This window comes from Melanerpes formicivorus, unplaced genomic scaffold, assembly GCF_026170545.1.
Source record: "Melanerpes formicivorus ecotype bairdi unplaced genomic scaffold, bMelFor1.0.p_v2 SCAF_28, whole genome shotgun sequence".
NCBI classification, from domain to species: domain Eukaryota; kingdom Metazoa; phylum Chordata; class Aves; order Piciformes; family Picidae; genus Melanerpes; species Melanerpes formicivorus.
In genome coordinates this window covers 8,944,327-8,967,970 of record NW_027142380.1, presented here as the reverse complement: position 1 = coordinate 8,967,970, position 23,644 = coordinate 8,944,327, and the positions used below count along the sequence as shown (strand labels likewise).

The 23,644-nt window shown below is 45.6% G+C and overlaps 1 protein-coding gene across 9 annotated transcripts in view; it reads right to left on the bottom strand.

Moving 5' to 3' along the window:
• Positions 1-23,644, bottom strand: part of CHL1 (cell adhesion molecule L1 like) — a 177,899-nt gene that overhangs the window by 34,437 nt on the left and 119,818 nt on the right. For 8 of the 9 annotated variants that reach the window (XM_068154383.1, XM_068154388.1, XM_068154379.1 and 5 more), the window contains 9 exons: positions 22,700-22,747; positions 19,966-20,086; positions 15,907-16,091; positions 9,328-9,459; positions 8,001-8,138; positions 7,212-7,323; positions 5,968-6,134; positions 2,823-2,988; positions 596-720 (listed from right to left, as the gene is read on the bottom strand). In XM_068154383.1, coding sequence (XP_068010484.1) covers positions 596-720; positions 2,823-2,988; positions 5,968-6,134; positions 7,212-7,323; positions 8,001-8,138; positions 9,328-9,459; positions 15,907-16,091; positions 19,966-20,086; positions 22,700-22,747 — 1,194 coding nt within the window. The remainder of the gene's footprint in view (positions 1-595; positions 721-2,822; positions 2,989-5,967; positions 6,135-7,211; positions 7,324-8,000; positions 8,139-9,327; positions 9,460-15,906; positions 16,092-19,965; positions 20,087-22,699; positions 22,748-23,644) is intronic. The other variant, XM_068154381.1, reaches the window with a different exon arrangement.

Below are 23,644 nucleotides of genomic sequence, written 5' to 3'. Positions count from 1 at the left end.
TAACCTAAGTTATACTGTGATACTGTGATACTGTAACCAGAACAGGTTGCTCAGAGCTCTGCCCAACCTGACCTGGAATATTTCCAGTGATGGGGCATCTACCATCTCTCTGGAGAGCATGGCTCAGTAGTTCAGCATTCCCATTGGAAAAAATGTCTTCCTTCTCTCTTGTCTAAATAGCTTAAAGCCATCACCCCTTGTCCTGTCAACAACAGGCCCTGCTTAAAATTCTGTCCCCAGTTCTCTTGGAGTGAGGGGCACAAAACTGAACCCAGGGCTCACAGCATGGCCTCGCTGGTGCCCAGTACAGGGTCATGATCATTGCCCCAGTCCTGCTGGCCATACCATTCCTGATCCAGGCCAGGATACTGTTGGCCTTCTTGGCCACCTTGGAGCACCATTAGCTCATGTCCAACTTGCTGTCCACAGGCACCCCCAGGTCCTTTCTGCTGGACAACTCTCTGGCCACTTCCCTGAGCCTGTAGTGTGGCATGGGGTTGTTGTGATCCAAGTTTAGGACCTGCCACTTGACCTTGTTGAACCTCATACAACTGACCTCAGCCCATGAATCCAGCCTGTCCTTACATCCTCTTACCCAGAACAATTAACTGTGATTCAGCTGTGGTGCTGTCCAGGGAAGTGCTGGCCACACACGTGTAAACTCCTTGGTCCTCCAACTTCACGCTTGATATGAACAGTGTATCCCTGTCCAGGATTATCCTGTGAGGCAAAAAAAACAAAGTACACAGAAATAAGGAAGAGTAAGGGCCTGTGAGATAACACATGCCAATCAGACACTCTTGTTCTCCAAAAAGCTGCTCATGAAAAATACTTGCTAACAGGACATTTGGAATAACATAATTGCACATAAGGTCTACCCCTTTAAATCCTAATTGAAGTTGTGTTATCCACTGTGTTGTAGGCTATTAGTTGTGTTTTGTAGCAATTTAGCCTCCATGGCTGCAAGCTGGCACATCTCTCTGGGTCTGAAAAGAGCCCCATTGATATGCATCAGCTGAGTGTCTGGATCATAGGATTTTGGCACATCCGTAATGAAGCAAATACATGGGCTTTATGTCTGACTTTTTGAAAGGGATGAGTAAAATCAGGCATTCCCAAGCCACTTGTGCAATGTCCAACACACCAGGGGAAACTGGCATTAACCCAGGCACATGGGCTCTCTTGCAGACATGGCATTTGCTTGGCGCTATCTGCTTCACACTATGTGGCCCCAGCAGGACCTCCAGCTTCTCCAACACTGCAGTGTGTAGAAAACCATCTCACTTCTATGGTAATTAATAAAGACATCTGATTGCTCACTGTTGGGCCCATCATATGGCATAAAGGTTGAGGTTCACCTCCTCAAGGTCAATGGATACACAAGAGTAGGGCAAAATTCAGCCTCCACTTGCAAATCCTAAACTCATACTTGGGAAAAACTTGCTGCTTTTGATGTCTATGGTTCTATAGAGGAACACAGAATTGCCAGGGTTGGAAAGGACCTCAAGGATCAGCCAGTTCCAACCCCCATGCCATGGGCAGGGACACCTCACACTATAGCAGGTTGCTCAAAGCCACATCCAGCCTGCCCTTCAAAACCTCCACGGATGAGGCTTCCACCACCTCCCTGGGCAACCCTGTGCCAGTCTCTCACCACCCTCATGGGGAAGAACTTCTTCCTAACATCCAATCTGAATCTACTTATTTCCAGTTTTGCTCCATTCCCCTAGTCCTATCACTCCCTGACACTCTAAATAAAGTCCCTCCCCAGCTTTCTTGGAGGCCTTCTTAAGATACTGATCCCAGAAATCTACTTTCTATTCACTTCACTATGAGGACTTGCTGTGGCTGAACAGATGTAAACGACAGGAAAACACAGGAAAATATTAATTCTGCCAAAACAGAGACAGAACTCCAGCTGACTGGGCTGAGGATAGAGATGCATTTTGGGGTTGAATCAACATTTATGCTGTGATGGTGAGAGAGTCAGTAAAACCAAAATTATTTACACAGAATGGCAGGGATTGGAAGGGATTGGGGGATCACCTACAACCCCACTGCCAGAATCTGGTTAGAATAGAATAGAATAGACTAGACCAGACCAGACCAGACCAGACAGGAACTTCAAGACCATCAAGTCCAACCTATCACCCAACACCATCTAATCAACTAAATCATGGCACCAAATGCCTCATCCAGTCTCTTCCTAAACACCTTCAGTGATGATGACTCCACCACCTCCCTGGGCAGCACATTCCAATGGCCAGTCTCTCTTGCTGGGAAGAATTTCTTCCTAACATCCAGCCTAAACCTCCCCTGGTGCAGCTTGAGACTGTGTCCTCTTGTTCTGGTGCTGATTGCCTGGGAGAAGGGACCAACCCCCAGCTGTCTACAACCTCCCTTCAGGTAGTTGTAGACGGCAGTTTCACCTAGAGAAGGTGGCACAGGAAGGTGTCCAGGTGGGTTTTGAATGATTCCAGAGATGGAGATTCACAGCCTCTCTGGGCAGCCTATTCCAGTGCTCCACTACCCTCAATGCAAAGAACTTCCTTCTCATGTTTATGTGGAACTTTCTGTGTTGCAGGGTGTGCCTGTTGCCCCTTGTCCTGTCACTGGGCAGCCAGGGCTCAAAACTCTCATAGAAGCATTTTTATTTTATGTATGTAAAACACAGCCCAAATCCTGCACTGCATGGGGAATTCCTGCAGACACAGATTTGCATTTCGAGCTACTAAACTTCATGTTCATTGAAATTTATCTCCCAGCACCATCCAGCATTATTCAGCTGGGATTAAGAAACCTCCTGCTTCTTGCCTGCTTACCTGCCATCTTCTGTGCTGTTGACTGGCAGCTCATCTCCATCTTTCCTCCAGGATAATTTAAAGCTGTGTTTCAAGTGTGGATCGTACTCAGACTGACATTTCAATAAAATGGAATGTGATTTCAGCACGTGAGGGTGCTTGGGAGTAACGACAACTTTGGTAGCATCTAATTGATCACAGGGAAAAAAAAACCAACAAAAAAACCCACATTTTGATTAGGAGAGATTATTGCATCAAATTTCCAGAAATCACTTCATATCAAAACAACAACAAAAACCCTTAAGAGCAATGATCATGTCTTGCAAGTAGGTATCTCAGATGAAAGGGCTTTTGAGAGAGAGATTTAGAATCATAGAAGCAGTCAGGGTTGGAAGGGACCGCAAGGATCACCCAGTTCCAATCCCCTTGCCATGGGCAGGGACACCCCACACTAGATCAGGCTGCCCAGAGCCTCATCCAGCCTGGGCTTAAACACCTCCAGGGACAGGGCCTCAACCACCTCCCTGGACAACCCATTCCAGGGTTTCACCACTCTCATGGGGAAGAACTTCTTCCTCACCTCCAGCCTGAATCTCCCCACCTCCAGCTTCATTCCATTCCCCCTAGTCCTATCACTACCTGAGATCCTGAGCAGTCCCTCCCCAGCCTTCCTGTAGGCTCCCTTCAGATACTGGAAGGCCACAATAAGGTCACCTTGGAGCCTTCTTTTCTCCAGACTGAACAGCCCCAACTCTTTCAGTCTGTCCTCATAGGAGAGGATCTAATATTTTATCTGGAAAAATTATGATTTTTTTTTGTAGCTCAACTCCAAACCAAAAAGCTCAAAAAAACCCACCCGATCCCAAACCAAAGACCACAAAACAAAGCAAAACAAGCAAAACCACCCACCAACAACCCACCACCACAACAACAACCACCAAAACAAACCAACCAACCAACTCCACCAGAAAAAAACCAAAACAACAACAAAACCCAAAACCAAACAAACAAAAAGCCAAACAAAAACCAAATCATAGAATCGTAGAATCAACAAGGTTGGAAAAGAACTCAAAGATCATCAAGTCCAACCTGTCACTCATGACTAGACCGTGGCACCAAGTGCCACGTCCAATCCCCTCTTGAACACCTCCAGGGATGGTGACTCCACCACCTCCCCAGGCAGCACATTCCCATAGCTAACAACTCTCTCTGGGAAGAACTTTCTCCTCACCTCCAGCCTAAACATCCCCTGGCACAGCTTGAGACTGTGTCCTCTTGTTCTGGTGCTGGTTGCCTGGGAGAAGAGACCAACCCCCTCCTGGCTACAACCACCCATCAATAAAGTTGGAAAAGGCCTCAAAGATCATCAAGTCCAACCTGTCACCCAAGACCTCATGACTACTAAACCATGGCTTCAAGTGCCACGTCCAATCCCTAATCAGACCAAAAGTCAAACCAAAAAGAAGACAAAACAAGCAAATAAAAATGCAACCCACCAAAAAGCCCCACAAGAAAGGCCCAGGTGAAAACCCTCACTAACAGACTGTCATGAAACGGATGATAAAGAAAACAGACTTGAATGTCATTCTTATGTCCAATTGCCACGTGAAATAGGCTTGGGCAACGACCCAAGAAAAATTTTGTACGCTTATTAAAGTCAAGTGAGAAGGGGAAAAAAAAATGAATATATAATTATTGCAATCAAGTTTGTTCTTTTAATTGCCTGTAATCTGAATGCAGAAGCAGATGAATAAGTAAGAAGAAAGCACTGGGCTGAATTTATTCCTACGGCGCAACGCTGCTCTGCGAGAATTTCATTGTACATTTGCATGTTTATCATCACTGCAAAATGTACAAAGCAAAGGGAGTGAGGGGAAAGAATGCAAAACAATAAGGGTTTTTATTCCTCATTTGTCTTTGCAAACTTGCATCTGAGAGTCCTTTTGAAGACTTTGCTAATGGAGTATTTAAGGATTTTGATTGGAAAGCCCTAAATTCTAAGTTAATTTGCATGCAGCCCACTAAATGTAACCTCTGTGTTCAACAGAAGGTGTCCACTGCCTTCACATTCTCCTAGGAAATGCCCTCTCCTGCCCAACCAACCACAGAAATCCCTTAAAACAGCATTGGAGCACAAGGTATGTATCTGAACTTGAGACTTAAGCACCTTTCAGTCATCCATTTATTTTATTCTGCTATTTACAAACATTTGCGAAGTTGATAACCAGGCAAAAACCCAATGCAAAGCCCTCAAGCCACCAGCAGCCCCCAGGCCATCCTGCTGCAATGTGCTTAGTGTTCACTGTAGACTTCAATTCACTTTGGGAGGTTACCTTCTGATCAACAGCTGAGAAGCAGCTTTAGAGAAGGAGGAAACTCATGGCTGTGATTGATGAAGAGACTCTGTTTAGTACAGCGGGGACTCCACCAAGCCCAGGGACACATGGAGGCCTCTGGACTCCCAAGGGTCAGCCAAGAACCTGCTCTGAATTTACAGGGCTGATGAAGGGGGGGAAATCCTTTCAAGCTAATAAAAAAACAATGGATCTGGGAAGCAAACTGCAATTTTTTTGGTGGCTTATACATAGAATTGTTAGGGTTGGAAGGGACCTCAAGGATCAGCCAGTTCCAACCCCCCTGCCATGGGCAGGGACACCTCACACTAGATCAGATTGCTCAGAGCCACATCCAGCGTGGCCTTAAAAACCTCCAGGGATGAGGCTTCTACCACCTTCCTGGGCAACCTGTTCCAGTGTCTCACCACCCTCATGGGGAAGAACTTTTTCCTAACATCCAATCTGAACCTCCCCATTTCTATTTTTTTCCATTCCCCCTAGCCCTATCACTCCCTGACACCTTACAATGTCCCTCCCCAGCTTTTTTTAGACCCCTTAAGGTACTGGAAGTCTACAATACATTCAAGAAGAAAGTAACCACCATGTCTGAGCATGGAGAAATCACACAGGAAACTGGAGAGAATATGAACTGCTACATAGATATCAAACCTCTGGCAATTTCAGCTCTTAGCATACAGAGAATTCATAGCCTGACAGAACAAATCTGAATCTTGGGCTGAATGCTTACTAATCACTTACTTACTGAATATTTGTACACAGAAAACCTTAGTAGATGCCAAAACTCTTTCCAGTCCTAAGTGAGCCAGTACCTCTTATATCCAGATTAGCAGTGATTGCTCTTTTTCCAACAGAGTTTGCAGCCCAGCAAGCATATGATCCTGAGTCTTCTTTCTTTGTGCCTTTGATCTCCAGGGTGCCATTCTTATTTAACTCATAGCGCAAGGTTGAAAGTGGCTCGATGCTGTCGTCCTTGGTCCTAAAGATCACATAGCCAGGGGTTATTTTTAGGCCTTATTTCATGGTTAGCAACTAGCAGAGGGGACACAGGCGTTTGGGGGAGCTGGCCTTAGCTGTACCACTGAGTGACCAAGTGAAGAGGAGCCTGCCACTTTTTACATGTGCTGGCCAATCAGAGAATGGTAGGGGTAGGAAGAGACCTTCTAGAGATCATCCAGTCCAACCCCCCTGGCAAAGCAGGATTACCCAGGGCATGCCACACAGGAATGCATCCAGATGGGTCTTGAAATTCTCAAGAGAAGGAAACTTTACAACTTCTCTGGGCAGCCTGTTTCAGTGCTCTCTCACCCTTACAGTGTTTTTCCTCACATTGAGCTAAATCTGTCTGTGTTCCAGTTTGTGTTCATTGCCCCTTGTCCTGTCACAGGACACCACTGAAAAGAGATTAGCACCACCTTCTTGACACCAAACCTTCAGATATTTATAGACATTAATAAGATCCTCTCTCAGCCTTCCCTTCTCCAGACTAAACAGCCCCAGGTCTCAGGCTTTCCTCAGAAAGGAACATAAGCTTCCTGCACACCAAAACTACACTGACAGCATCTATCAAGGACTTTAAACTAGGCTGGCTGAGTCTTTAATCCACAGCTGTCACCCACAATTTTATTGCACCTGTCAAATGCTAGGACAAACCTGTGATTTCCAACAACATGGAACCATTTCCAGGTACACATGCTCTGCAAGGCACCAGGTTTCCTCCTCAGTTACGTGTCCAGATTGAAAAAGATGCCAGCATTAAACCAGGACAGGTGAAACTGCAGCAGGGTTTGGCTATGTACAGCATGACTTGGTTTAATGAAAACCCCAGCACTTGTCTCACACTGGTTTTGACTTTCATCAATCTTTTTCTATCAAGCAGTTCTTCAGGGTTCTTGGAAGTGCACATAAGCACAGAGCACTTACACCTATCCCCGTTTTTTTGTTACAAACCTCTAATTTTAACTCCATAAATAAATAACAACTGGCACATTTTTCAGTGTCTGAGGAGCCTGGGTGACCTTGCTCCTCAGGAACACAGCACTTCTCAGCGGCTTACCATCTAATATCTGCTGCAGGGGAAGCAAAGATTTCACAGTGCAGGAAGGCACTGTAACCCACCACTGCAGCATAGTTTTCGCCATCTGAGGTGAGTATTAAGGGAGCAATATCTGTAAAAGAGAATGAAAAATGAGCAGCATTACATTTCAGATCTGGGAATAGAAATAACTCTCTCTGCATCATCCCTGTTTCCAGCAAAGGTCAATGGCTGTCACTTAGCGGGAATTTCACTGCCTTTTTGGAACTGTGGCATTGACCAACTCGACTCTCAGAAGCTTCACTGACAAAGATAATGGTGGTTGACTGCTGGACATGCTAGAACATAAACCTCAGCGTGTTCCAGGAGACAAAATAGACCCAAATCTGCTTCCTTTAGTGATCTCTTCTATTAAACAAATTCCCATCATTTTCTTTCTTCAAAGAGGAGGCTGAGTATCACAAATGAAATTAAAGATTAACAGCACACTTCATAAATCAAACCCAGCATTGTGGTCACAACTCAGCCCCTGGTGAATCTGGGACATTTGAGCCCAGCCAGAAAGATGTTTTTAAAATAAAATTTAAAAAACCCAAAACCAATAGATCAAAGCTCAGGAGGACTTATGCTGAGCATATGATGTTGCCCATGGCATCATGTTGCCCACTGCTTTAGTTTGGACAATGCATTAAACTCCAGGAACAATGACATGGATGCACACCCCAAGTTGTCCTGAAGATTCACTGAGCAGAACAGGGCACTTCAGTTAGACCTTTTCTCACAGAGAGCAAAGGCCAGGAGGGTACTCACTGAGGACATTCACGTTGGCACTAGCAAGGATGGTGCCGTGCTTGTTGCTGGCCTCGCACTGGTACACAGCGCTGTCCTGCAGCTGAAGGTTGGTAAGGCTGATCTCTCTGGTAGAGATTCTCCCTCTGAAGATCCTACCTGGAAAGACCCAGACTGTGTCAGGAGATGGAGAAAACACCATGACTGTGGCATGCACACTCTCTGACATTTGAGAAGTCAAAGGCAAAGTACATCCTCAGGATCAAACCAGGACCTTGCCCCACAGCCAAAGGGCTGTACCACTGCTTTTGCCAGCAGTCCTATGGCCTAAAGAAAGTGCTCCAGAGCACCAATTTCCAGTAAAACTCTTATACAGGCTTTTAAAAATTGTATTAGCAATACTTCTACCCCAGGAAGCAGAGCCTGTGCTCCCCAGCCAGTCTCTTGTTTTTATTCAGAAGCACTAAAAGCACCCAGTGAAAATAAGCTGTCCCAGATCACCAAAAAGAAGAGAGCAGCACAGGGTGAAGCAGAGGCAGCAACTCAGGGGTATCACCACTCTGTATACTCCAGCTTTCACCCCTCCTCTCTTCAAGATCATGTTTAAACATTAGATTAATTAAGTAAATAAATATTAATTAGTGTATAAATAGATGCCAAATCAGAGAGATCATCCTTTTGATTGGAAAAAAAAACCCAAACCTTTAAGATCATCAAATCCAAGTGCTCATCCAACACTGCCAGGTCACCACAAGGTCCCTCAGCACCACATCTACGTGACTTTTAAACCCCACCAATACCTCCTCAAGCAGCTGTTCCAGGGCTTCACAACCCTTCTGAGGAAGAAACTGTTCTTAATGTCCAGTCTAAACCTTTCCTGGAAACGTGAAGCTGTTTCCTCTTTTCATATCACTCATTACCTGGGAGAAGAGACCGACCCCCACCTGACTACAGCCTCCTTTCAGGGACATACAGGGAGCAAGAAGGTCTCTCCTCAGTCTCCTTTCTTCCAGGTTAAACACCCCCTGTTCCCTCAGCTGCTCCTCATAAGACGTTTGCTCTAGATGCTTCATCAGCTTCATTGCCCTTCTTCAGACCCAACTCCAGTACTTCAATGCCTTTCTTGTCATCAGGGGCCCAAATCTGAACCCTTTATTCAAGATGTGGCCTCACCAGTGCCCATCACAGGGGGACAGTTACCGCCCTGGTCCTGTTGGCCACACTGTTGGTGATGCAAGCCAGGTATGATTCAGCACGTTAGGATTTGTGTGTTCCCTCTAACTGGGTGCAACACAGGCACATCCCACCCAGCCACCACGTACAGGAGAACACTGGAGCTTGCACTTACTATCGATGGGCATCCCGTTCATTTTCCACTGGATGGTAGGCTCTGGGTTGCCTATAGCTTCACACAGCAGCACAAGGTTTGTTCCGACACTGTAAACACCACCCTCAGGCTCCTTTATCCACTGAGGAGGCTCTGCAAGGAGAGGATGAAACAGGGATCAGTGAGACAAACCCAGCTGTGCTATTGCTGTGATCCTCCAGGAGATGGCAAACGCTGCCAACAGTTCCCAGCCAGCTCCTAGCAGTTCGTAGTGCATTCTACTGGATTTCTTGCAAACCTATGTTACAAAAGGCAAAATTAGCATCAGCAGACACCAAATCCTGTCCTTCAGACTGTGAAATGTGAGCGTCAAGGAGTGTAGGAAATGGGCAGTTGTCTATCCAAGTGGAAAACGAATGCAAATGGCAGGTGAGAGACTGGGGAAGGAGGTAAACCTGAACAGGTCAGTATCTTCACAGAAACCCTCAGACGTGAGACTGTGGTCTGTGAAATTAGGTGAGACTATTTCATCAACTCGGGAAGGATGCAAAAATCCACTCAGCTCAAATTCTCCTCACCAGGCATGAGCAAGCAGCATCCATAGACTTGCCCAGGAGCAGGTGGAGGGCAGAGGACTGTGATGCAGGAGCTCCATGAGAGGACACAGCACCTCCACCTGCTCGTCTATGTGTGCATTCTGAATTTATTTATATCCTGCTTTTCCATATTTATATCCTGCTGTTCCATCCTCTGTTCAGAAGGGAGTCTGATCTGTAGTGTGTTTAGGAATGATGAAACATTCTCTCACCACTGAGAATGAGAGAACTATCTGAGGAGCTGCCTGGAAAAGTTGCCCACAGGGTGGTGGTAGAGGAGCAGCAGCCTTCTGCTGCGTTGCCTCTGCTCTCTTCTTTCCCAGCACTGCCAGGTGAACTGGGGTAGCTCTGGGGAAACCTCTCCTCTGCAGAGCAGCCCCTGAGTTGGAAAAACACAACCATAAGGGAGGGAAGGGAACTGAGTGGGTTCAAAAAAAGCACTGATCTGATGAATGCTTTGTTCTCTACAGACTGGAGCAGGTCCCTGAGCCTGCCTACCCTGCAGCAGGCAGTTTCAAGCCAAAAACACTGCTTCAAATTCATCATCCTCTCTTCCTGAGAAGCAACAAACTTCTAAATGTTAAGTCCACACCTGACCCTACCTCTTCTGCATCTGCTGAGTAGGTCACTGGGTCTCTTCTCCTGTTTGAAAAAGATGAGCTAATGCATGTGGAGCAGGAGGACTCATTAGTTAATGCTCATAAAGCGCTTTGAAGATTAACAGAGCTGTTGCCTGGTAGCACATCTCCAGATGTTATCAGTGTGATACGCTAAAACAAAGCAGCATTGCTCATATTCACACAGATACATCGAAAAGACACTCCTGAGTGTGATGTGCAAGAGCTTCTACACACAGCTCACTGTTCCCACAATAGAGCACCCATATATCACAGAATCAGAGTCCTTTTGGTGGAAAAAGATCTCTAAGATCATTGAGTTGAATCACTGACCCAACACCATCATAGCCATTAAATCACGTCCTGAAGTGGGCCACGAAGAGACACTGTTAAGCAACAGCTAAAGACTGAAGTAAGGCTCAAGACATTAAAGCTTATCTGAAACTATAATATCTTTGCATTTCCTTCACATCTCCACCACCACCTTCCTCCTGAACTAGTTTGAGTTAACCCCAGCCCTGAAAAAGTGCACAATGAGAAACTGGTTCTGTTTCGTGAGGCCTGTTCACTTCTCAGGGCTCTTTTTCAAAACAACTATTTTCTTTCTATTTTTCAGGATGTTTTTTGCTTTTTCTGCAAAGCTAATATTTCCAGGTCATGTTCAGCTTGCAATCCAGCACATCCTCCAGACTAGTCTAGCCAGACACTTTCCATCCCCAGCTTATGAAGCCAATTAGTGCTGCCTGATGAGAATTGCTTTGCCCTTGTGCCTACTGAAGCCCATCCTTTTTCTTCCACACCATTCTCCCCATTGGTTGGGATAATTTCAAATCCTCCTCACGACTTCCCACAGGCTGGAAATCCATCCAACTTTAGGGGTTTGCAACTTCAGATGCAGTGACCACCTTGGGGTCTGCATCCCTGTTTGAAGCCATTTTCCAGTGCAACACCAGCCCACAGTTTGAGATCATAGTATCATAGTGTCATTCAGGGTTGGAAGGGACCACAAGGATCATCTAGTTCCAACCCCCCTGCCATGGGCAGGGGCACCCCACACTAGATCAGGCTGGACAGAGCCTCATCCAGCCTGGGCTTAAACACCTCCAGGGACAGGGCCTCGACCACCTCCCTGGACAACCCATTCCAGGGCTTCACCACTCTCATGGGGAAGAACCTCCTCCTCACATCTAGCCTGAATCTCCCCACCTCCAGCTTCATTCCATTCCCCCTAGTCCTATCACTACCTGACATCCTGAGAAGTCCTTCCCCAGCCTTCCTGTAGGCCCCTTTCAGATACTGGAAGGCCACAATTAGGTCACCTTGGAGCCTTCTCTTCTGCAGACTGAACAGCCCCAACTCCTTCAGTCTGTCCTCATAGGAGAGGTGCTCCAGCCCTCTGATCATCCTCCTGGCCCTTCTCTGGACACGCTCCAGCACCTCCACATCCCTCTTGTAATAGGGGCTCCAGAACTGGAGGCAGGACTCCAGGTGGGGTCTCCCTAGGGCTGAGTAGAGGGGGAGGATCACCTCCCTTGCCCTGCTGGCCACACTTCTCCTGATGCAGCCCAGGATCTGATTGGCTTTGCAGGCTGCAAGTGCACACTGAGAGCTCATGTTGAACTTTTTGTCCACCAGCACCCCCAAGTCTCTCTCCTCAGGGCTGCTTTCCAGCCAGTCCCTGCCCAGCCTGGATTTGTGCCTGGGATTGCCTCGACCCAGATGCAGGACCCTGCACTTGCTCTTATTGAACTTCATGAGGTTGGCTTGTGCCCACCTCTCCAGCCTGTCAAGGTCCCTCTGGATGGCCTCCCTTCCCTCCAGCTGTCTGCTGCACCACACAGCTTGGTGTCATCAGCAAACTTGCTGAGGGTGCACTCAATGCCACTGTCCATGTCACCCACAAAGATGTTGAACAAGACAGGTCCCAGGACTTATCCCTGAGGGACTCCGCTTGTCACTGGCCTCCACTGGGACATGGACCCACTGACAGCCATTCTTTGGCTGAAGACAACCAGCCAGAGTCCTGCCTCACATTAGCTTCATCCACTTTATTTTTTCGCTAGCTGAGTAATGAAAGCATTACAAGACATTGCTGCAAAAGCCCTTAGCTATAATGTCATTACTATAATTAATCATTATATTGTAATAATTATTTCTATGAAGCACAGCCTAGGAGCCTCAGTCGAGATCAAGGTACCATTAGATCAGGCACTGTGATAGTGAGAAGATTGTCTGTGTACATTTTCTGTTGGGCTTGGTGGATTACAAACCATAGCCAAATAAGCAAACATTTGGAGTCAAAGCAATTTGTGGGTTTGCTTTGCTTCTTTTCATCACTCTCTTTCATTCTAATAACAATGGGGGCTTCGTGCCTGCTCCAGTGTTCCAGGCTACATCTTTCCTTGCAAGGGAAGATTAAAATGCTCAAACAGTCAAGCAATTTGCTAGCTGAAGATTTTCATAGACTTGGTAATAATTGCCTGAGTCTTTGCCCTCAGACTCTGGTAGGATTAGTAAGTGGGCTGGATGCAAACATCATTAAGAATGTTATTTAGAAGGTTGTATTGCTCCGAGATCCTCAAACATCAGAAAGAAGAACACAATATTTGACATAGTGCAGGAAGGATGGCAACCCCCTGATTTATGCACACCAGCTTCAGATCAGGAACGGCTGGCAGTTAATAACTTGGATAATTTTTCTTCCAGGTTTAATTTTCCTCTCCCTGCAAGCCAGCCTTTGAGCAGAGCTTGTCAGCTGTGAGGATGCCCAGCGTCAGCATAACCTCCCTGAAGCCAACTGAAATTAATGCTCACTTCTACCAACTCAAGATCTGCCCTTGAGTGCTCACACAGGAGCTGCTGCAAGAATGATGAACATGCCCAACTTTGATTAATGGCAGTGGTGGTTTCTGGTTAGAAATTCTAGAAGAAGACAGTGTTTGGGCTCAATTGGTTACCTTCATCTCCTGCATGTGAGGTGATTCCTAATAGGAAGAATTCCTGCTAGTGACAGCAGCCAGCAGTAGTTACACATATGGGAAATGAATTGCATAGCAGCTGCAAAAGCATTTTTTACATTACAATGGCTAAAGAGGGATTAGTTCCTTCTTCATATATGTGTTTTTTAGGGTACCTCTTCATTAATGAACAAAAACAATGCTATCAGAAAGCTTTCCTCCCTCCAGAGGCTGGAGGAGAAGGGCATCAATATTCTGAGCTGCTTAATTAATGTTTTTTCTCTGGTATTTTGGTTTTTGCAGCTTCTGCAATTTCTTTGCAGGATTCAGTTTTTAAAGGGTGAGAAAATCATAGCCAGATTGTTAAAATATTCAGCTACAGAGGAGATGCTCCAAACCATCTGGAATGATTTCTAGGAGTCAGCACTTCTCCTCCACCCCAGCTGAAAACTTGCCATGCCCTGGTATCCCCCCTCTGCCACACTTCCAGGAAGGGGAGGAAGGCTGTGAGGCACAAGGTTGTGTCAAGTGGACAGGGATGATTCATCACATACTGGGAGAAAAGGCTTTTCCTCAGCTGATGAGTAAATACAGAGCAGGTAGCTGAAAGTGCCTTTCCTCCTGGCAGGACTCCTTGTGACCATGGAGTGAGAAGCAGCACAGATTAAAAAGAAGCAATTGGCAGACTCTAACAGTTGAATGCTGCCTGGGAATTCTTTTTTTTTTCCCCCTACTGCACAGAGCAGAGGTTGGAGCATTTTTCATCAGTGAAGAGAAAAACTTTTCAGCAAAGTTTTTCAGCCATGCTTCAGGATTCTCATTTTGTAGCTATTTATGGGCAGCACTGCTGAAAGAGTTCCATTGACAGTGATGCTTCTACAGGGCTCACTTGTCCCTGCTGTGCCTCACTGGAGTTCTGCTATACTCCTGGAAAAGAGCATCTGCACCTGCCTTGTGAGAATCAGAGACTGGTGGGGAGTTGGCAGGGACCTCTAGAAGTCATCCTGTCCAACCACCCTCCTAAAGCAGGGTCACCCACAGCAGCTTGCCCAGGATCGCAATGTCCAGACAGGGCTGGAAAGTCTCCAGAGAAGGAGACTCCATAACCTCTCTGGACAGCCTATGCCAGGGCTCCAGCAAAGAGTATTTTCTGTGTGATCAGACTGAACCTCCTGGGTTCCAGTTTTTGCCTGTTGTTCCTTGTCCTGTCACTGGTCACCACTGAAAAAAGTCTGTCCCCATGCTCTTGACACCCCCTTTAGCTACTGATCAGCATTGAGATGATCTCCTCTCACCCTGCTCTTCTCTAAGATAAACAGCCCCAGATAGACTCACATCTTTAGGGTTTAAGGAGTAGGAGAAGGGAGAAATGAGGATGGAGGGAGTGCAGGTTCTGTGCACCACTGTCTGCACTTTGCAAGATGCTCATTGTGAAGGTATCTTGGCAGTCTTCATTAACCTGCTGCCTTCTAGCAGCAACACAAACAAATGGTGACCAAACAGATCCACAAACAGATGAGGTTTCCATTTTGGTAGCCCAGCACTCACCCTGTTCAGCCACCACACCTCGTGCACAGGGGTGTACCACCCTACTCACAAGTGTGTGAGATGCACAACCCTCAGACTGCTTCTGAATGCTGCTAATATAGCACTGGTCATTCTTCCAGATGTGCAGGTAAGGGTGGGAATGGGCCTTGGATACTCAGTGGGATGACAAAGATGATCACATTTCAGTGTTTAAAACTGTTAGACATTACTAGAAAGGTTTTCTTCTTGGTGTTGTGGTTGTTTTGGTTTGTTTTTCACTCTGTTGGCAAGGCCTAGTGATATTTTTCAGGGGCTATAGAAACCACCCTGCTCAAGTTATCCTGTACAAAAATGACAGCAAGGGAGCACACGAAGGAGAGGAGCAGAGGGGCAGTACCATGTTTGCTTGCTGCATTTTTACAGTCCTCCCAAGGCATTCACGTGTGGTGCAAGTCAAAGAAAGAATATTGAGTTAATGGACCTCTGATCTGGCCCAGCACAACCATTTTCACATCATTTAAGAGCAAGTGAAATAATTAGATCTTTTGGTCTGACATTCAGGTTAGCACAAGACATTTCATCAATATCTCTGCTTCACTACCTTGCAGCTTTACAATATTGGATCTGCTCACATATTCATATTCCTGCTCACCACTTTGTACAGCCTTTGAGGCTCAGAGAGAAAACAACAAGATAAAAATCAACATTTCTTTCTTTTTCCTTCTCTTTAAAAGGTGCTTCTTTCTGCAATGCTCCCAAAATTACAACGTGGGGCCTTGGCTAGCACAAATTGATGAGCTGATTGAATTTCTGAATTGCATTGACATTAGCAAAGGTTCACTTTCCACCTCTGATCCCCTCTGTGCTCAAAAATCAAAAAGCTTAGTGAAGTGTACTCAGCACCTTCCACGTGAACATGGAACTCATGCTTTGCTCTCCCCATGGGGTTGCTCGCCGTGCACTGGTACGTTCCTTCATCAGCTGTAGTCACTTGGTCTATCTTCAGTATCTTCCCAAAGTTTTCTGTTTCTGGTTCATCCTTGGGCAAATTTCCAGTGATTTTGACCCAGCTTAGATGAGGAGTTGGGCTAGCAGTAAAGGATAAAAGAAAAAAAAAGAGGTTGATTTGAGTATTAGGCTGCTGTAAGCCTGCATGTCAGCAAAGCTGAACAACTTCAAGCATACGGTTTGCAAGGTGAAGTTCTCAGTCTTTGAGCCTCTTGAAAACACTGGTGTTATACTAAGGGTTATAACTAGAGACTCCAAACTGTCTCTTGATTTGAATGTCCTCTGTGAAGATGTTCTTCACAGCCAACACCAGGTGTGAGCCTGCATTCCTTGTATGTGTATTGGCACAGGCTGTGGGACAAGGGGCAGAGCTCGTTCCATCCTGCCCCAAAAAGGGCACTTGAGGACAGACAAGGGGGCCAGGACTTTATTACAGTGATTTCACTTGGTGTCCTGCCTGGTTAGAAAGATGTCCCAGCCACTGGAGGTGGCTGACCATGCTCCTTAGGTTTTTAGAAAGCAAACAGCAGTGACACAGAAACTGAGGACAGACTGTTGTCTGCACGTTCCCAGCTGGGCTTCACGACCCCGACACCGTACACGCTGCACATACACAGAGTCAGATCTGCTTACTCTTGTGTCCATCTGCCACTGTGGCAAAGTGCCCGGGCACAAGCTACTGAAAACCCCAGGTACCAAGAAATTATAGTTTCCTGGGAGCAGAGCTCTGCAAATATCCTTTTATTTGATGTCCTTGTCCTGCTCTGGTTCCAGAGCCAGGCTCTGTGCTGCCTTGGTGCTGTACCGAGGCGACGGCCTCCTGACACTGTCACTACTCAGATTATAAGTCTTCAAAACAAAAAAAAAATGACAGATGGGAAATGTCCTTAATTCTTTATTTTTGCAGTTGGCTGCCCCTGAACTTATTTCCTTGAGATGTGGCTGGGGCTCTCCGCTTCCGTGGTTTGTGGACATTTGGCAGGATGGATTGGCAGAGGTATAGGCAAAGCTGATCATTTTTCTCCTGAAAAAGAGGAATTTTAGGGGGAAAAAAAGTAAAACTATTGCTCTCTTTTGATCTGAACCTTGCATTTTGGAAGGCTTTCAGTGAGAAAATATTTGCTCATCGGACAAAGAAGTATTTTGTCTTCTTTCTAAAGTGACTGCATACTAAATAAACTACCTATTTATTTATTTACTTTAATTTAAAACAATCCTTTTTAAAATGGTTCCTGGAAGAAGTAGTTAATTAATATATATATATATATATTTAAGAATGTTTCCTGGAAAATGTTGAGTGAAATAAAAAATCCCTGTTTCTTGTATCCAAGTAAAAAGTAAGCTCTTTTTTTTTTTCCTGGCTTTCTCTTCTTGTACATGATATTAATCCTCACACATGAAAATTTCTCTTTGTGGATTTCCAAGGTGATTTGCCTGGTAAGTGCCTGGGAAACCCACCATGAACTCCTGGAGGCTGGTGGGCCTGTGAATTAGCTTGCTGGGGAGTGAATTAAACAAGGAAGTGTTGCAGCAGGGAACTAAAACTCACTGCAGATACTTGGAGGGAATCCCACAAAGTAATTCACCTTCTCTCAGACATGGCAACCAACTGTAGAGGTTTTATCTTGCCAGCTTAAATGAGCAGTGCCCTTTCAAGTCCACATGCAAAAGAAACCCCAAGCCCCAAACAACAAAATACCTTGAACATGCTTGCTCAGGCAGATAAATACCCTGATTTTTGTGGAATTTTATAGAGGGGATATAATTGCTTAGCCTTTATTACGAATCATCTATCTGCTAAGCACAGCCTGCCTCCTCAGAGCTGCAGCTCCACCATCCAGCATGAGGAGAGCATGATTTAAGTCTCCATTCAACAGAAAGCTCTATCACAAATACACCAGAAGCGGCTGGGCTTTCATTGTGGGTTCAGTGGTTGGAGAGACTGCCACTTTACCTGTGTCTTTGGTGACATCTGTTCTGGGGCAGACTGCTGCATTTAGAAGCACACAGTAAAACCTGGGAAACTGAGCTGAGGGCAAAGTGGAGCTTGTGTCTGTGTGAGTTGCTGCAGCAGGAGTAAGGGCTGAGAGGGGTATTCACAGCCTCATTGTGATGACTGCACTTAGCATTTATTTAGCCATTCCCTTCCCTTCCTAACCCTTATTTTGTCCTGTTATTTACACAAAGAAACAAAATTGCTCTGATTTCCCATCACAAAACATTTACTTCAACCCTTCCCTATATTTTTTACAGTGAACACCGAGATATTCTGCCAGGTTTAGTGTAGTCATACCTACAACTAGAGCTTGAGTAGTGCTGTAACACAACTGTTAAGGCAATAACAGGCCTGAGATACCCATGCAGCACAAAGGACCAGAGGCAGGCACAGGAATGGATCCAAGCAGAAAATGTGGGACTGGACCTAAATTTGAAGTCAGCCCATTATTGGTAGTGTTAGCAGGATGAAACCAATACATCTGACTCTGGTTCACTACATTTTGTTCCTTGACATACTGTCATCTGTGAGAGCATCGTGGAAGGGACATCCTTTGTATAGAAATTTTGGATGCTGGTGAATGGACCACAGAAAGTAGCCAGGTTCTGAGACAGCATCTCCCACTGTAAGTGGGCCATATGGACTACCAGTTTCACTCAATGGGGCATCTCCTTAATGGATGTCTTTCATTACAGAATTAACCAAGTTGGAAAAGACCTTCAAGATCATCGAGTCCAACCTATCACCCAACACCATTGAATCAACTAAACCATGGCACCAACTGCCTCATCCAGTCTCCTTTTAAACACTTCCAGTGATGGTGACTCTACCACCTCCCTGGGCAGCACATTCCAATGGCCAATTTGTCTTTCTGGGAAGAATTTCTTCCTAACATGCAGCCTAAACCTCCCCGGCACAGCTTGAGCCTATGTCCTCTCATTCTGTCACAGGTTGCTTGGGAGAAGAGGAACTTTTCTTATAAAAACCTGAGCTCTGACAGCTGGAAAAATACTGAACATTTTTAAAGCACTGAACCAAAAACCTAATCTGCAAAACAAGAAAATAAACACTACAGGTTGAGAGCCAAACCGCAGAAGCAGAATTCTGTTGTCACTCGGTTTCTCACCATCTGAAGAGTAGTACTACTGGGGAAAAAAAAGGTTCAAGAATAGGGTTTTTGATAGAAAAAGTGAAAAAAAAGAAATCAAAATAAATCAATATTAACTGTGATATGAGTTAATTCCTTGTTTATAAGCTCTAGCAATAACAAATACGTGAGTGTTCCATGCTAGTTCCCTGCTCTGGTGTGGTGGTTTAGGCTGGGTGCTGGCCCGGATGCCACTGCACAGAACACACCTGGGAGGTCCCAAGGGGTGGGCCCAGCCCAGGGGGTGGTCACAGGCAGGTATTCCATTTCCCATAATGCCCTGCTCCCCTATAAAATGCCCATGCGTGGTCTCCACTTCCTCATTTGTCCCCAGCTGCAGCCTAGGTAAAATGGCGTGAGCCGCCTCCCTTGGGCCTGCCCAGGCCCAAGGCTGGGTTGGGGGGGGAGGAAAGAGCCCTGGGGGTGTTTGGGTGTACCCCCAGGTGGGGATGGGATGTTCTTGGGTATGTTCTGGGATCTCTCTCTTTGTCACGGTGCTTGTGGTTCTCTGTAAAGCTTTCATTGGTGTTTGTTTTTAAATTGTTTTTTCTATTTAAACTTTCCATCACTTTTGCAATCCCTTTGTTTGAGTCGTTGTTTCTGCCCTGTGGTGGGGAGGGGGTTTGCCCCAACCCATTACAACTGGCTACACACACTTTAGGCAAACTCTGCAGAGTTTAGGCTCAGTTGAAAACTGTAGAGACAGATAGTTGCATTTTGGTGTAGTTGTACAATTCTTAATACATCTGTTTCTTTGCTCAATTCTGTTTCAAAAGGTGATTAAGTTTGTGCAGGATTGTGCATTACTCACAGCCCCTCAGCAATGCATTCGAGTAGCAGGACACCTCCCTTGATGACAGTGACTGATGAGCTGCTGCCAGCAGATTCAGGAGGGATCAGCAGTTTGGGTTTTCTTTCCTTGATAAAATTTGCTGGATAAAGAAAGAAAAAGGAACAAAACAAAAAAAAAGAAAGAAAGAAAGAATTAAAATAAACCAAAAGTTAGATATTAAATCTTACAGCCTTTGCTTATCCCTCAATAATGCCACATACATTATTTCTGTCAGGTTTCAGACACTGGTTTGTAAATATTTTTTTTCATTTATGTGGTTTGAGACTCTCCTGTTTCTCCTCTTGACAGTCAGGAGACAGCTACAGTAATAACACCACCAGCAGCACTCCCTTTTCCTGCAGTCTCAAGCACAAGCCCTGTGAGGAGAGGCTGAGGGAGCTGGTGTTGTTTAGCCTGGAGAAGAAAAGGCTCAGGGGAAACCTTATTGCTCTCTAAAACTACCTGAAGGGAGGTTGTAGACAGGTGGGAGTTGGTCTCTTCTCCAAGGCAGCCAGCAACAGAGTAGGAGGACACAGTCTCAAGTTGCACCAGGGGAAATGTGGGCTGGATGTTAGGAAGAAGTTCTTCCCAGCAATAGAGATTGGCCATTGGAATGTGCTGCCCAGGGAGGTGGTGGAGTCACCGTCACTGGAGGTGTTCAAAAAAGGCTTGGATGTGGCACTTGGAGCCATGGTTTAGTTGTCAGGAGGTGCTAGGTATTAGGTAATAGGTTGGACTTGATGATTTCCCAGGTCTTTTCCAACCTGGTTGGTTCTATGATATCCAAGCACTGGCCCTTTCTATCACAGACCTCAACCTTTCTTGGTATTCTGGTCTTCTCATTTGCTGATCTTCTGGTCCACACCATCTTTCTTAGCACCTTCCTCCTGCATTGACTGCATCATCTTTTAAACCTCAGAGGAAACCCCATCTTTCCTGACTTCAGCATTCCAGGGCATTGCCCTCCCTTCTACAACTATTAAATCTACAGTAATGGAGACACAATTTGTAAGGAAGACTGTTAAAATAATAAAACAAGATTGACCTGCATTTGATTTCAACAGGCCATTTGTTCCAGCCTGCCAAACAATGGTTTCATGATGAAATATGCATGGAGTAAAATGGCTATCCAGTTATCACTATAATAACAATTAGCTCAGTAATGAATAAGTCCCCAAATGGTACTAGTTCTTCAAAAAGAGTCAGTTACGGATGATTTGGTAAAAGACCTCATGCATCTCTCTGAATCATTTTCTAATTTCTTTCTTTCTTTTTTTTTTTTTTCTCTCCTCCCCTTGCTTTGTCTCTCTCCAAATCTGTGTCACAAAAGCTCAGAGGCACTTTGGTGCCTCTGGATATGCTCACGCGTTTTCCATCTGCCCTCCACCTCCTGTTGCCAAAGGCAGGCAGTCCCCTTCCCGACCACCAACAGTTCAGATATCTCTCCAAGGGGAAACAAGAACAAAAGATCAGGTATTTGAGTGCCTGCCACTCTGTTCAAGACCTGTTTGTTCAGGTCACAAGGCTCACCCTTCATGGGCCAAGGCTTGGGGACTGATAGGTGCCTTGATTTATCTATCCCAAAACCCAAAGAGAGTCTCCATTTAGGAACAAGTTCTTCACTATGAGCATGGTGGAACACTGGAACAGATTGCCCAGGGAGGTGGTTGAGGCCCTTTCCCTGGAGATATTTAAGGTGAGGCTCAATGAGGCCCTGGCAAGCTGATCTAGTCACGGGTGTCCTTGCTGGCTGGAGGGAAGTCAGACTAGATGACCTTTGAAGGTCCCTCCTGGCCCTGACCATTCTATGATTTCAAACCCCTCAGGGTTCAGGCAACAAAATGAGGTCTTTCACAAGTTTCAAATTGGGTCTCTCAAAAGGTAGAGACTCTCAGAAACAATGTAAGCAAATAATTCCAAGCCAAGAGCTACACAGAAAACCCAAGACTCTCATTTTTACATGTTTTGATCAAAATTAACCAGGTGTAGAATGGCAGAACTAGCCAACAGCTGCCTTCTGACTTATCCACAGTGCTGCATAAACCTCGCCAGAGTATTTTCAGGGTATTGCTCCACAAAGAAGGGAACACAGAGGGAGGCAAGAGGTGAATCTCCAGGATAAGAAGGGCTTCCTTGCAGTGCTTACCCATGGTGAGTAGCAGATAAGGAAATATATGGCCCAGAGTACTCCCTCCCATCTACTATGATGGTGACAATCAACACAGAGCAGCTAAAGCTCTGTAAATCCACACTTGAAGGTCAACCTGGAGTCATGCAGCCCCAGGGTGACCCTTTAGGCATGAATTCATGGTTTCAAACAGTGCACACCCATCATCAGCCTCTTCACTGCAGGAGGAAGATTTGGAGCATCCAGCCCTGGCTCCTGCTCTGAACTGATAACGCAAGACAACCTAGGACATCAGTCTCTTTTCCTTGCATCATTATGAAATGTGAATGTTCTTTTCTCCAGCAAGAAAACTACCTCTTTGTTAAAACCCCTTCAGTTTTCTGTCAAAAAAGTACAAGATGAGCAAATTGTTCTCCGTGGACCACTTAAATCCAACCCATTGTAATAAAAAGGATTTTTTTTAATGTCGGTGTGTCTTTTTTATTCTTTTTTTTTTTTTTTCATCTCCCTGAGCAGCAGCTCACTTTTCATCTCAGCTGGTAGACTCTCAGTTTCAAGGCTAAAGAACAGATGCATTCAACTCACCCTTAGTAACGGCAGCGTTAGGTGAGCCTGAGTCATTAGCATGCTTAACTGGAATAAACAAAAGTGACAACCAAACACAAACATGCAGAGTTGACACAGAATCAAAAGAAACAATAAATCAACCAAAAGAAAAGCATGCACCCCCACGCCCCCCACCCCGCTCCTTCCCCCCACCTCCCCAGCCTGCGTTTCTGCCGCGAAAAGAAAGCAACAAAGAAAGGGAAACAGAAAGTGAAGCAACAGGTGAGCAGTGATTCAGTGAAAACACAAAGAAAATGCTTTAAAGACAGGGATTATGCTGCAAAATACTTCATGGGTGACATGACCGTGATTTAAGGTGGAATACAAGAAACACTAAACCCCAAGGAGCTACTAAAAAGAAATTTTACACAACTTCTCCAGTCTCTCTCTTTATTTATTTATTCATTCATTGATTCATTTATTGATTAACTTTTTCTATGTAGTCTGTTCTATCCAGCCCCTCAACAGGGGCCTGGTATGAAGCAGAGTGGGAGGCTCTGATGATGATCTCCAGAGGTCACTTCCAGCCCCCTACCATTCTGTGATTCTATGCCTTATGTTTTTATTTTTCCTTTACCTGCACCCAGCCTGGAGAAGAGGAGGCTCAGGGGAGACCTTCTTGCTCTCTACAGCTACCTGCAGGGAGGTTGTAGCCAGCTGGGGGCTGGTCTCTTCTCCCAGGCAACCAGCACCAGAACAAGAGGGCATAGTCACAAGCTATGCCAGGGGAGGTTTAGGCTGGATCTTAGGAAGAAGTTCTTCCCAGAAACAGAGATTGGCCATTGGGATGTGCTGCCCAGGGAGGTGGTGGAGTCACCATCACTGGAAGTGTTCAAAAAAGAAACTGGATGGGCCACTTGGTGCCATGGTTTAGTTGATTCGATGGTGTTGGGTGATAGGTAGGACTCAATGATCTCAAAGATC